Here is a 13,923-nt window from a genome sequence, read left to right on the forward strand (position 1 = left end):
GAGGGAGCCGAGGGTCTATCGGAAACAGCCTCTCTACCCAGGGTAGGGGTAAGGTATGCGTACAAACTACCCTCCCCATACCTTACTAGTGATATTATACTGGGTTGTTGTTGTTGTACTTGATTGAAACAGTCCAATTCCAGATCTTCTAGTTCCTTTTCCACTTCCTTTTCCAGTTCCTCTCCCAACATGTGTGGTAGTAGAGGCAGAAGTAGTTGAAGCTGAAGGTGTTGGACAGGTATATTAATTCCTCTACCTCTTCCTCTTCCTCTGCCAAGAGCATGGGCAGAAATAGTTGAAGCAATTGTTCCTCTTCCTCTTCCTCCCCTCCTTCCTCTATAAGAAGTATTTGCAGGGGTAGAATTTGCATGCCTTGATTTCCTGGGACAACTCCTTTTCTTGTGTCCATATCCACCATAGTTTGAACATGTCATCTCCATACCCCTTTTTGATAGCTTTCCAGAGTTAGAATGTTCAGTTTCTTATCTTCTTCTTTTCTTCTTTGGTCTGTCAGATATCTTTTTAATTGGTAGATTGGTAGATGTTGGTCACAACTGCATGTTTGGCACAAGCTGGATAAAAAGTGAATATGCCTTCAGATAAGTGGATTGTGGTACCAATGCGATATGTAGTTAACCTGCTCAATGTTCTTGACATGCATAACAACAATTGTATGAGAACAAGGAATACCCTTCAGCATCCATGACCTGGAGGTGCAGGTCTGAGTTTGCATATTCACACAATACTTGAACACCAATCTTAATGAGCTATCCTCAACCTCATAGCCAAACTCACCATTCCATTTGATTATAGACCTTATAGACTGAGCCATGTTATCCTGGTATACTTTCATAGCAATTGGGGATATATCACATATCCATGTATCTGCAAACTCCCTCAACTTTCCTATTCTCTCCATCATCTTCACTTTTATTTCTTCCAACATTATGATGATTGTCTTATGTGTAGCAGCAAGCATCCAAACATTAAAGCTCGTACACATATTATTGTCAATTATATTATACTTTTTGTTACAGTTGAAGTATGCTCTACACCATGTTTCCTTGTTATACCTCATGAGTCTCTCACATATCCTATTCCCAAGCTTATTCAAGTTGTCCAGGTGAAAATTCAATTCTGCCACATAATGATCTTGTACATCTCCAAAAGTTATTTCTCCTTTCTAATCCTCTCCAATCTTTGGACCAGTTTGTTAATGTGTTTGGCACACCACCTATGTTCAATTTCAGGTATCACTTCTGAAACAACATTAAGTAATCCATATAACATAATGTGAATATATTAGTTTCTAACAGAAATACAAATAAGAAAAACCAAATATTGACCGAAATAAAAATGACCTTTTGCATATCAGACATAATGGTGAGATCGTTTCCATCTTGTAGCCCTAAGTCATCAGTCACACATTTCAGAAACCATATGCAAATGAAACTATTATCACACTCTACAATGGTCCAAGAAATTGGGAAAATATGATTGTTGCCATCCTTTGATACTGCTACAAGCAGTTGACCCCTGTAAATGTCTTTCAAAAAGTATCCATCAAGGTCAATTATCCTTTTGCAACCTTCAGTCCATCCCTTTTTCATAGCATGGAACCATACATAAAATGGTTGGAAGACAAGCTTGCCTTCACCTTATCCTCTACCTTCACAACACAAGTTGTACCTAGATTTATCTCTAAAAGAATTTCTCTATAATCATACAGTCTCTTGAACTCAGCACCTATTATCTCTTTCAGATTTTTTGCTCTAGCTCTATTGACAATAGACCTACCAACATACATGTACACTTCATCCTTAATGAGTTTCTTTAGCTCCCAAACTTTTATATTTGGTTGAGACACAATCTTATCCCTGTAATTCTTAGCAAGGTATCTGGAGTTTCAAAACTTATTTTTTTGGTCCTATAACACTTGTGGACAAGACGGTATTTTTTTATCTTAAAATTATTGGTTCTTCCATCTTTGCTAGCAGCCAATAGCCATGGACATTTTAGGTGCATGCTTTTTACCCTCACCCTACCATGTTCATTAATGCACTTCTCAATTTGAACACCTCTCTGAATTACATAACAACCAACCTAAACTCATCAACACTCTCAAAAATCAGCCCCAACTCACAAGTTATTTTCTTGACAGTTGAATCAAATATCAGGCCTTTTTTCTCCTCTTGGCAACCATTCTTTGCTTATGTTCTTCATCAAATTCATCTTCAACATCTGAATGAAAACTTTCAGCATCAAAAGACCCAAAATTAAGCTCATATGTCCCTACTAAGCTTGTGTACCTATTTTGCTTGCTACCAATCCTTAATTCATTAAAGCCAATATCAATTGTTGCATCATCTTGATTAATATCACCCCTATCTTTTGGCCTTTCACTCTTTTTCCTACTATATTTCCTCAATTCATCCCCACACTTTGCAAATTTTTCATGTACATCAGATTCATAATCATTATCATCAGGAACATGTAAGTATACTCCATCACTCACATCACTGACAGGATTATCAAAGTCTGAGTCATTCGCATTGTCATCCTCACCCTCGTCATCATATGAATCACTCTCTACTTCACTCTCTTGTTCTCTTGAAGGTGTAGGAGCATGTGCATGTTCACTATCTTCTTCTTCTAAGACTATTGTGTTCTTAAAAGCTCCACCATTACCCCCCCACCAACCCATATACTAGCCTCATTTATGTCAAAATCATTTAACGGGACAACATGAGTCACATAAATATCTAAGGTATGCCCATCTTCCAATTCATTATAAAAGTCTAATATATCCTTGTTTGTGAGAATATTTACCAATTTCTTTATCCTATCCATTGGATAAATATATAGCTAAACCACTTTTTTAAATTTCTTTAACTTAGTGCAGTTCATAAGTTCAATAAAAGACAACAAATCCACATCTACATCTATGGTCAATGTTTGACTACCCCCACATAACGGCAAAGTTACTAGGAACTAAGACCCCATCGTGGTACCACTTCATGTAATCAGTTTAAAGGATATTTTTCGACAAAAATAGGGGACAATAAATCAATTGCCGCATGCAACAACTAAAAATAAATAAATACAGAAATACAAAAGTAGAGACAAAGACAAGAGCATACAACATTTTTCAAAGCAAGGGTATTATAGTAATCACAAAACCCTAACTTTACACACAGTTTACGGAACACAAAGTAAAGCTTTTTATAAAAAAAGACTTTGTAAAGACAACAAGACAACAACTTCACAGCAATATCGACATTGACAAAATATTCCCCTTTCAAAAAGTCCGAAAACCCTAAAGCAAATAGAAAAAAATTTCAAAAACCCTACGTTCAACCCACCCTTTGCTAACATAAACGGGTAACGTAATGCAATGAAAATTACTAACATAAAATAGCATAAATCCACCCCTCATACAAGATGAAGGCTTCACAATGGATAGTCGTCGGAATCGCCTTCAATAGAGCTATTTGGAGATGAATCGCGAAATGGGAACAAATTTAAGGTTAATTTCTTTTAACCCTTTTTACCAGATGGGTCGGGTCGAGTTGGGTCATAAATATAAAGGGTTAAAAATAGTGGGTCAAATTTAATAATTTTCAAAGGGTTAAAGTCAAACGCGTGAATTGCACGAATAGACTTTTTACTGACCTCATCAAAGAAGGTGTGTACTAGATACACTTTAGAAAAGTTGCGTGTGTAATATTATTTTCGTCTACAGAAAGTGTGTAACATAGATTTGGTCTATAATTCAGGTGTCAACTTATGTATTTTGCCTCCCAAATCTATGCTATAGTTACTTGTTAGACACTTGACCAAGGGAGTTTCTTACCTATATAATATTTGGACGAGAGAGCTTGCCACCTAAATACTTATATACAATGGCCACTTGTCATGAGGACTTTGCATGACATCCATATTATCCATATGTTACGACAAATATAATCAATTTTATTTTGTAAAAGTTAAAAAAATAGTTTAATTCGAGACCTATAATATATTTCGATCTCGCACTAATACTATTGAGGATAAGATCTTCGGTCATATAAGAATTATCCTTCTTATGAGGAATAATACACTAGGGCTCCTTCAAACTTGTTTATTTTTTTTCATTTACGAGCTTAAAGTTTACGGGTCCTAATAAACAAAGCACTTGACATACAGCAATCCTTGCTTGCCACTTGTCAATTTCATTAGAAAAACTTTTCTTCATTTTTTTCTTGTTATTTACTCTCCCCGTTTCAATTTATGTGAACTTGTTTGACTGGTCACGGAGTTTAAGAAAAAAATAAAAACTTTTAAAACTTGTGGTCCTAAACAAACCATAATATTTGTGTGAATATAATTCTTTTAAAACTTTTGGTGATAAGCATGCTAAAGTATTTCTGTGGCTATAAACGCTTCTTATTAAGGGTATAAAGTTTAAGTTAAATTATTTTTAAATTTAGAAAAGGGTCATTTTTTATAACGGACAAAAAAGAAAATAGGTTCTCAGGAACAAAGGTATTATCTTTTTTCTTTTTTCATTTTTCTTTTCACTCTTTTTTACTTTTCAAGCCCTGCATATTCCTCGATGTTTTGGGTGGGCGGAGCACCTAATTTCGTCGGAGACAACACCAGTTTCAGTATCTTTATGATAATTAATGAAGAATAATCTTGACAGCTTTCTTGACATTTGAGAGAAAGCATCCAACTGTAGGTTGTCCAAGAATCTTATTCTACTTCTCCTTTGAATCTTAGTCATTCATACTAATGTAGATCATATAACCATGTTCTTGCAAAATCTTTGGCAAAATCATAGATCAAATTAAATGTTCTTAATTTAGTGACCCATACTTCTTAAGAATATCAATTGAAATTTTGCTACAAAATCGACTTTATACACATAAGACTGGAACTTTAGATCATCTTCTGATGGTTTGAGCAGCAAGTCGATGAAAGATTTTTCCTTGGGATCATATGAGTTTAGACATGGAGGGTCATCTTCAATGGTGGGGTGAGTTTTCTATAATTTGAAGGTGAAGACGGGCTTCCAATAGAAATGAAGTTGAAGGTGGTGAAGATGATTTATTCGGTGAGAAAAACGGTAAGTAAGGGAAGAAGAGAAATGAAAACAAGGAAGAAGGAAAAGGAAAAAGGAAACGAATAAGGAAAAAAGTAAAATGAAAAATGAAAAAGTAGAAAAAATACATTTAATATAAAAAACATATTGCAAGATAATCTTTTTTAACCTTATTTTTTTTGTTTTTCACGCTATATAAGAGAGTAATATATACTTTCTATGCCACATGCAGTCTCAGAAGTTAATAATTTCGCTTCGAACAGATTCAAGGGTATCAAAAATCCCGCAATTTTAAGGTCGTAATTGAAAAAGAGGACAAGTTTGAGATGGTCCTTGATGTATTATTCCTTAACTAATATTGATACTAAAATCTTGATTAAATCAATTAAACGGTCAATCATAGTGCAAGTAGTCAAGAATCTAATCAACAAATTCACGAATGGACAAAAGATACCAACAATGTTTATCAATAATATCAATCCTATTTTGTAGAAGTGAGAATCATTAGTTTAAAATTTAAATCAAGTTAAGAGATATATATATATATATATATATATATATATATATATATATATATATATATATATATATATATATAATACTAAAATTCTTTTACACTATCAGACAAATTTTAACCATGAATGCGTTTATAGTGTAAAAAAATTACTTTGTACTTTACAAGTAACCATATTGTGCAAGTGTTGTTTACACTATTTATACATAGAATTTAAACTCTCTTTCTTTTACAAGATTAGTAGGAAGGGCGTAGACCTAACCGGGTTCTAGTCACTGAATTAAAACTCTTAATAGTATGACTCAAAATGTAATCACTTGACCACTATATTGTTCTTTGAGTTGGGGGATGGTATGAGTATATAACTAGTAGTTTGGTAACACAATGAGGCAAATATGTGGAAGAAATTTAAAAATAGTCAGATTTACAAGTGGTCATTCAAAAATAGCTACACTTTGAAAGTAATCGAAATTTAGCCACTTTTCATGTAAAGATAAATCTGAACAAAAACACTGTTCAAAATCCGGAAAATACTCCAGTATATTATACTGGAGTTCCAGCATAAGTATACTGGAACTACATCATATTATACTGGAGTTACAGTATAAGTATACTGGAACTCCAGCATAATATAATGGAGTTCCAGCATAAGTATACTTCCAGCAAAGTATACCGGTCCAGTATAATATGCTGGAAGTTCATACACAAGTGCTCGAATCTCCAGTATATTATGCTGGAACTTTCCACATGTTGGAGTTCCAGCATAATATGCTGGAAGCTCATACACAGGTGCACCGAACCCCAGTATATTATGCTGGACCGGTCTCTGTTGCAGCAAAATAGTGACTATTTTTCAATGACTTGACAAACGCTGGCAATTTTTGAATGACCAGTCCGAAAACTGGCTAGCCCGTGCTATTTTTACCAAATATGTTAGAATATATGTATTTAAACAAAAGGAAGTACAAGAAACATGATTCCTAGTTGGCCCAAACGCTGGACTAAACTTGAGCTTCAAACTAGGCCAAAACAGTAGGGACTGCACTCTATAAGTCAATAAAGCAGTACAATAGTACATCAGCAACAATTACAATGATCATAGTTACCTAAGAAACCAAATCATGACTGAGAATAACGTAAATTTGCAATTACTCCACATAAAAACATACCAAAATGTTAAGACTCCACTGATAATTTCAATTCAACTTCCATATAAGTTGTTAAGGCAGTGATTAATATTTTTAATGATGGTGAAGTGTGAAGACAATTCTAAAACAACTACAACTTGGACCACCAGTCACCAAAGTATAACGAAGTTATTCTTCAAGTATTGCATTTGGCCAGCGACTATCAATATTTGAGCATAATTAAAAGTGATGCTTGTTTCATGAGTCATCACCCTCAAAGAACCACAAAATAGGCATTAACACTCATTGAAGGCACCATTGAGAATAAAAACTCTATCTTGAAATGTAGTAAATGATTTCAATAAAAATACTAATCAATAACAAACAAAGCATGGTTTGCCATAGTATATAGCTTTTACAAGTCAGTTACCAGAAGAAATGAAAAACCAAACTTGAATTAACGAGGTGCCTTCTTCTTCCCTGCAATTGCAACTTTCTTGCCCTTCAAAGTACGACAATTGTTCTTTGTTCGCTGTCCTCTGCAAGGCAATCCTTGGATATGCCTTACCCCTCTGTAGCACTGAATCTCCTTCAATCTCCTAATGGCAAGAGCATTGAATCTCCTCTGAAACCAACATCGGAAGTATATCATTTCCCCATTTCAAATAGGAAGCATTGACCAACAACTATATAATATAAGAATGACAACGGACATCGTCACTCCTAAAACAAGCTATCAATTTCTTTCTGTGCACATAAACATTTCCAGAAGAACTGTTTTGCCATAAGAATTATTTTAACTTGGGGTTAGGTGGTGGCAGCTATAGAGGCCATGATCCAACATATCCAAACTCCACTGATATACGTATTACATTTACAGAAAGACACCAAATGAAATCACACAATGTATGCCAAAGATTTCGCTTCCACTATTCCAACCAAAGAAGATGGGGAAAAATACACAAATATACAAGGACAAGAAGCCTCCACAATTTGAAACAGGAAACAAATATCTGAAAATGGACAGGAGGGGGGGAAAAGAGCAGCTTCCCCCAGCCAAACAATTTTAGCAGCTTCCCCCCAGCCAAACAATTTTATTTCAATGACTGCCCTTCCAATAGTATCTTTTACAAAACAAAATATGTATAACATGCATAAGGAAACCAATATTGTAGGTCCGCAAGAAAACCTTTTCGAACAGAACCTTTACGAAGGTAGCTGCTACTACTGTAGCATCTCTACTAATTGGAAACCAAGCATTAAAGTTAGCCTTAAGAAAAAGATCATGTACAAAAGATTTCTCTGTGTTTTCGTGTTTTAGCATTTATTCTTCCATTAACTACAGGGAGGCATTACTAAATGAACTAAAGTTTAAAGCATGCGAGCCATCGAGGCAAACAATAATTGGACAATAAGAAAGCAAGTTACTAGGTATCCATTCTTTACTAATTCTGTCGTCATTTGTTTGTTCATTGGCGTCTTTAGAGAAAATCATAAAGTCCCGTTATTTGGTTGAAGTTATGGAGAATGAAGATTGAATTGAGCCATCCTCTAAGTGAGTCCGCGCAAAGTTAGAAATGAACTAATTCCTAGCAAATGCTACTTTATATATTTTTGGGGTATAACTAGACACTTCCCTACAAAATGCTACTTTGAGTTAAAATATGGTTTTCAGTTCCAATAAACAACTTGACATTTTAAAATTTGGGCAGAAAAAATGAATTGCCCCCTTGAAGTAAAGTTCTGACTCCATGAAAAGGTTAGCCAAACTTTAAGGCACAAAGCATTGAGAAACTGCAGTCAAAACCAAAACGCGTACTCCAATTAAAAGCAAGATGGCTACAATACTTGGTCTGATGAAAATAATTTTAAGATATTGTTTTCAGCTTCAGTATGCTACTTCACATGTAAAAATCGGATAAAAGGACTGGTTCAAAATACCCCTCTAGTGAAACATTCTTGTGGCTCAATTAAATTGTATTACTTAAAAAACCAAATGGCACACTGAAACAAGCCACACTACAGAGTATCAAGAACCTCAACCACACCAAGGTAACATGAAATAGAGAAACCAAATCGAATTACCTAAGCATATAAGTTTCATTTAGCTTAATCACACTGCCATGAAAACAAACAAACACTTTAAAATAAGAGCAAGGAAACTCACGAGGTCGCCTTCGATCATGTATTTGGAGACTTCATCACGGAGAGTGATAAGCTCCTCTTCAGAAAAGTCCTTCATAATCTTGTTCTCAATTTGAAGGTCTACCAGAATCTGGCGTGCACTGGTGCGGCCAATCCCATGAATGTATTGCAAGGCAAACTCTACTCTTTTGTTGTTTGGTATCTCCACTCCTCCCACACGCACACACTTTATACTCAAACCTCCAATCTACACACAAACATCATTTCACTTCCAATTCAAAAAAGTCATAAAATTTAAATTTCAGCAAACCCAATTCAATTCCAACTCAAAGAAGTCATAAATATGGAAACTTTAGCAGAGCCCATTTCAATTCCAACTCAAAAAACTGAAAAATGGAAACTTCAGCAAAACCCATTTCAATTACAACTCGAAAAAGTTCAAAAAATGGAAACTTTAGCAAAAACCCATGTTTGGTTACTGGAAAAAAATTAAGAAAAGAAAAGGGAGTCAAGTGTACCTTGGGAAAAGATGTGGGAGTTGAGAAAGAGAGAGAATTGTGCTTGGAGATTGCAGAAGTGTTGCAGATAAGGGAGAGCGAAGGTAGTACAGGAGTTGCTAGTGCTTGTGCCATTCTTGAAATTTTGATGAAGAAATAAGAGGAGAAGATGGAGCGTTTTCTCTTATCTTTTTGGGGAAACAGGATAGGAATGGAGTTTTTTTCTATGGTTTTCTAATATGGAGCCCAGGTTTGGAAATAATTTTTTTTTTCAAAAAGAAATTGGAACAAAATTTAACTTTTAATGACTAAAATGTCATAATTCAAAATTTACTTTTTTTCCATAATTGGGAAAAAATATATTCTTACCGTTTGTAATTTATCAATATGAGGAAATGGACTTTCATGGCAAGCTATAATGTTGAAATTAAGAATGTGTCCTTTTTAAATCTCTTATACGTAAAAGATTTAAGACCGCATATATTTCACCTTCCCAGATTTCACTTGTGGGAATTTACTGGGTTTATTATTATTGTTGTTTTGCGTAAAAGTAAATCTCCATATGTAAAAAAAGAAATTAAATCATAAAACTAAAAACAAATTTATAAAGATTTGTTTATCTTTCCGTGCATAAAAGATTTTCAGCCTTATCTTTCATCTTACACTAATAATTTCTACTGTGAAGAAGAAAAATAATAATTTCCACCCCATAAAAGTTGGTTTGATTTGGTTAATACGGTGGAAGGTGAGTGGGTATACATTTGAATCCTTTTCAATTATTCGGAAGTATATTTAGAATTTTTTTAATTGTGCACGAACATGCTTTAAATTTTGATTGAACCAAGTAACATGAAATAAGAGATTTGATATTTTGTAAAGGAAATTAACTTCTGCTAACAAGTGATGGAAATCAATTTCTCACTTTTTGGAGAAAACATTTTCTATAATTCGAGCTAACAAAGATAGAGGTACATGTTAAATAATATCATTAAAAAAAGTTTTCAAGAATATATTTTCTACCGTGCTAAACACAACCAAAGTTTGAAATCCCTTGGTTTAATGTTGAGGTCAATGGACGATACAATAATCTGAATTTGAGAATTTTTTGACTAGTTGTTTCTTTTTTGTATCAGCTATTTAGTAGATGACTTTTTTTTAAAAATTTTGCTTGCAACTTATGAATCTTTTAGGATATGGTTTAAAATTCTCTTTGAGCAAACTGAAAATCTTATAAAAAACGTTAGACTATAATTTTAAATTTGGAAGTTATTGCAAATATTAGATCACAGTCTAATATTTTGTCCACAATGTTGAACAAACATTAGACCTGAGACTAACGTTGTCCGAAAAAAGTAATTTTTTTAAAAACTATATTTACATAACTTTTTAAATTAGAAATTAGGCAAAATGCATAGATGGCCCTTAAACTTAGCTTCAATTTTTATTTAACACCTTAACTTATACTAGTACCTATTAAACACTCCAAATCTATTTTATACTTGACTATTAAACACAAAACCGGTAGTATCAATTAGGGCTCTCTAAGGGGGGTATTACCCAAGTCGGTACCCATACCGGTACCGAATTAGGAGTAGGGGTAGGAGATTTGGATAAAGGGTAAGGGGACTGGGAGGATATCGAAATAAATATCGATAGTACCAGCCTGGTTGGTACACTTAAGGTACCAGACCGGTACCGAACCAGCACCCTTACGTTTTGTTTAATTAAAATGTGGACGTTTTTATACTGTCAGTCAAACAACTAATTTTTTTAAAAAGTCGTTGGCAACGGCCAAAGACGGATATTTTTGCCTCCCTAGCCCCCTAACACCATCCCTACCCCCTAATTTATATTTTTAACCCCTAAGTTTGTTCAAATATACTATTTCTAGCATGTTAATTCCGGGATATATTATCCAACTATTTCTAGCATGTTAATTTATATAGCTAAAATTTCGATGTTATTTTTTTAGTATAAATAAACAGAAAACTATAACGATGCTATTAAAATAATAGTTGAAAAATTTTAAAAATATTATTTTCATATTCCTTTTATTTACATTGTTGATGTTGTTTACATCCTCAAATCAAAGTTATTGATGCAAAGACACTTATTGAAACAATACAAAGACCATCTCTTTCTACTTATTCGGCTAGTATTCAACAAACTACTAAAGTTGTGTATGACTATTACCAAAGACAAATGAACTTTGTTGTACCAACTAGTAGTGCATCTTCTTCTTCATCATCCCAACCTCTTAAAAAGACTGCTACAAATAGATCTTTTGGTGCTACTTGGCAAATGATTAGTCAATCACAGTATTCACTAATTAACTAGCTTAATGTTTATTTACTTGCAGGAATTATTGATATTTGCGATGATGAAGGGAATGAAGACTTGCTAAAATATTGGAGAATCAATGAACAAACATTTTCGATTCTTTCAAGAATGGCCCGAGATGTGCTAACTATTCAAGCTTTATCAGTAGTTTCCGAAAGCGCTTTCAGTGCAACACGATTTCAACTTGGAGACCACAGACACTCATTGGCAGAAGACACCTTTTATTTAGAGATTGGATTAAAGCGGAGAGAAGAAACTTTGGCCTTCCAGAAATAATTCAAAAAGATGACGATGCTTATAATGAAATAGTATCTACTGGAGATGGAGGGAAGCAGACAAATAAGTGGTACCAATTCCAAGCGAAGAACCACAAAAATTATTGAACAATTATGTAAATCGTTCGAAAGAAATATGTAATTTTATTTTTACAAGTGTTGAAATACAAATAAATACTTGTAACTTGTATTAGAAAACTAAATTGAATTAAATAAAATAAAAAATACTTCATAGCCTTGAATATTTTTCATCCATTAAAGTTTATTTGTATTTAAGTATATTTTTATTTAAATTTTAATTTAAAAATTTGCCACCTACCGGTACCGCACCCTTAAGTACCCCCACCTTTACCAGTAAAAGTACCCTTACCACGTACCCTTAAATTCCCTTAACGAAAGTACCCTTATGGAACTCCCTTCCCTCCCCCCCCCCCCAACTGGTACCCTCCATGTACCATTAACCCTTAAGAACTCATCTGTCACGACCCAATTTCTCCTATAGGCCATGATGGTGCCCAACGTCGCCGCTAGGCAAGCCAACGGTGATCTAACCGTGTAATTATTCCTTTTAATAATTCTAAAGTAGTTAAATTTTATTTATTAAAAAAATAAGGAGTAGAAAATTTAATAAAATAAGGCGAAAACCAATGTAAGAGCAAATGCAGTGAGATAAATGCTCAAAACCCATAAAGTCTACTAGCATGTGATCCAAGACCTAGTGTCACAAGTGTATGTATAACTAGTAGAATATTCTCTAAGGCCTAGTGTCACACTCTAAGTCTACTAGCATGTGATCCAAGACCTAGTGTCACACTCTAAGGCCTCAACTTGGTGCCGAACAATCTGAAGCTAGCCAAATATTATATAAATTAATCAATGTACACTCAAAAGTTAATAATTTAGCTATTAGAGTAATTACCCAACTCAAATTGGAAGATTCCTAAAATTCACCACCGGGTACACGTGTCCGGATTCCAAAACTTTTCGAAGATAATTATTACCCATAACCTCACGAAGTCAAATATATAATTTTCACCCAATTTCATAATCATTTTCGTGGTTAAATCCCATTTTTATCAAAACCTAAGTTTTTCAACTAAACCCATAATTTCTATACTTTATATACTAAGAATCTACTCAAAAATACATGTATTAAACTCATCTCATATAGAAATTACTTACTTCAAAGTGCTAGGCGAAAACCCCTCTTCAAAGAGCTCCAAAATCGCCCAAGAGATGAAAGAAATGAGCTAAAGTTCCCTAAGTCCCGACATTAGATGAACCTCACCGCCCCAGTGATTTTCGCTTCTGTGGATCCTGGGGCGCATCTGTGGCGCCGCACCTGCGAAACTTCCATCGCAGGTACGGTCCTAGCCCAGGCTACCTTCCTTCGCTTCTATGGGCGGGGTCCTGCTTCTGCGGAAGCTGCATCGCACCTGCGATCCAGGTCTGGCCATCCCCTTCTCGCACCTGCGACCCTTTCATCGCAGAAGCGAGGCCACTTCTGTGGAAATTCCTCCGCTTCTGCTGGCCATTGACCACTCGTCCAAACCCGCTTCTGCGATCAAAAACTCGCACCTGCGGCCAAAATATCGCAGGTGCGGACGCACCAGAACTGGTGCACCAGCAGTCCCCCAAGCTAATTCCGAGTCCGATTTCCAATCCGATCCACACCAGGAGCCCATAGAACCCCATCCAATAACACTCACACATCCAACAACATAATACGGACCCGCTCGCGGACTAGGAACACCAAAATATTATCTAGAAGTACCAATCGGACGCCAAAATGCATGAATCGAATTATTACTTTAAAACCTTCCAGAAACACTTTCGCACGTCCGATTCCTATCAAATCAACTTGGAATGACGCCAAATTTTATGAGCAAGTCACAAATCCCCACCCGGAACCATTCCCGGGCTCGAATTCCCAAACGGACCT

The 13,923-nt window shown here is 34.9% G+C and overlaps 1 protein-coding gene across 1 annotated transcript; it reads right to left on the reverse strand.

The window, feature by feature from the left end:
* Positions 1-7,042: 7,042 nt before the first annotated feature.
* On the reverse strand, positions 7,043-9,611 carry LOC107812601 (small ribosomal subunit protein uS13c-like). The gene is made up of 3 exons (XM_016637750.2): positions 9,388-9,611; positions 8,892-9,116; positions 7,043-7,349 (listed from the first exon to the last, which is right to left on the reverse strand). The coding sequence occupies exons 1-3, from the start codon at positions 9,499-9,501 to the stop codon at positions 7,182-7,184; spliced, it is 507 nt and encodes a 168-aa protein (XP_016493236.1). The 5' UTR covers positions 9,502-9,611; the 3' UTR covers positions 7,043-7,181.
* Positions 9,612-13,923: the final 4,312 nt, after the last annotated feature.

The sequence above is a fragment of the Nicotiana tabacum genome, chromosome 24 (assembly GCF_000715075.1).
Source record: "Nicotiana tabacum cultivar K326 chromosome 24, ASM71507v2, whole genome shotgun sequence".
In the NCBI taxonomy this organism is placed as follows: Eukaryota; Viridiplantae; Streptophyta; class Magnoliopsida; order Solanales; family Solanaceae; genus Nicotiana; species Nicotiana tabacum.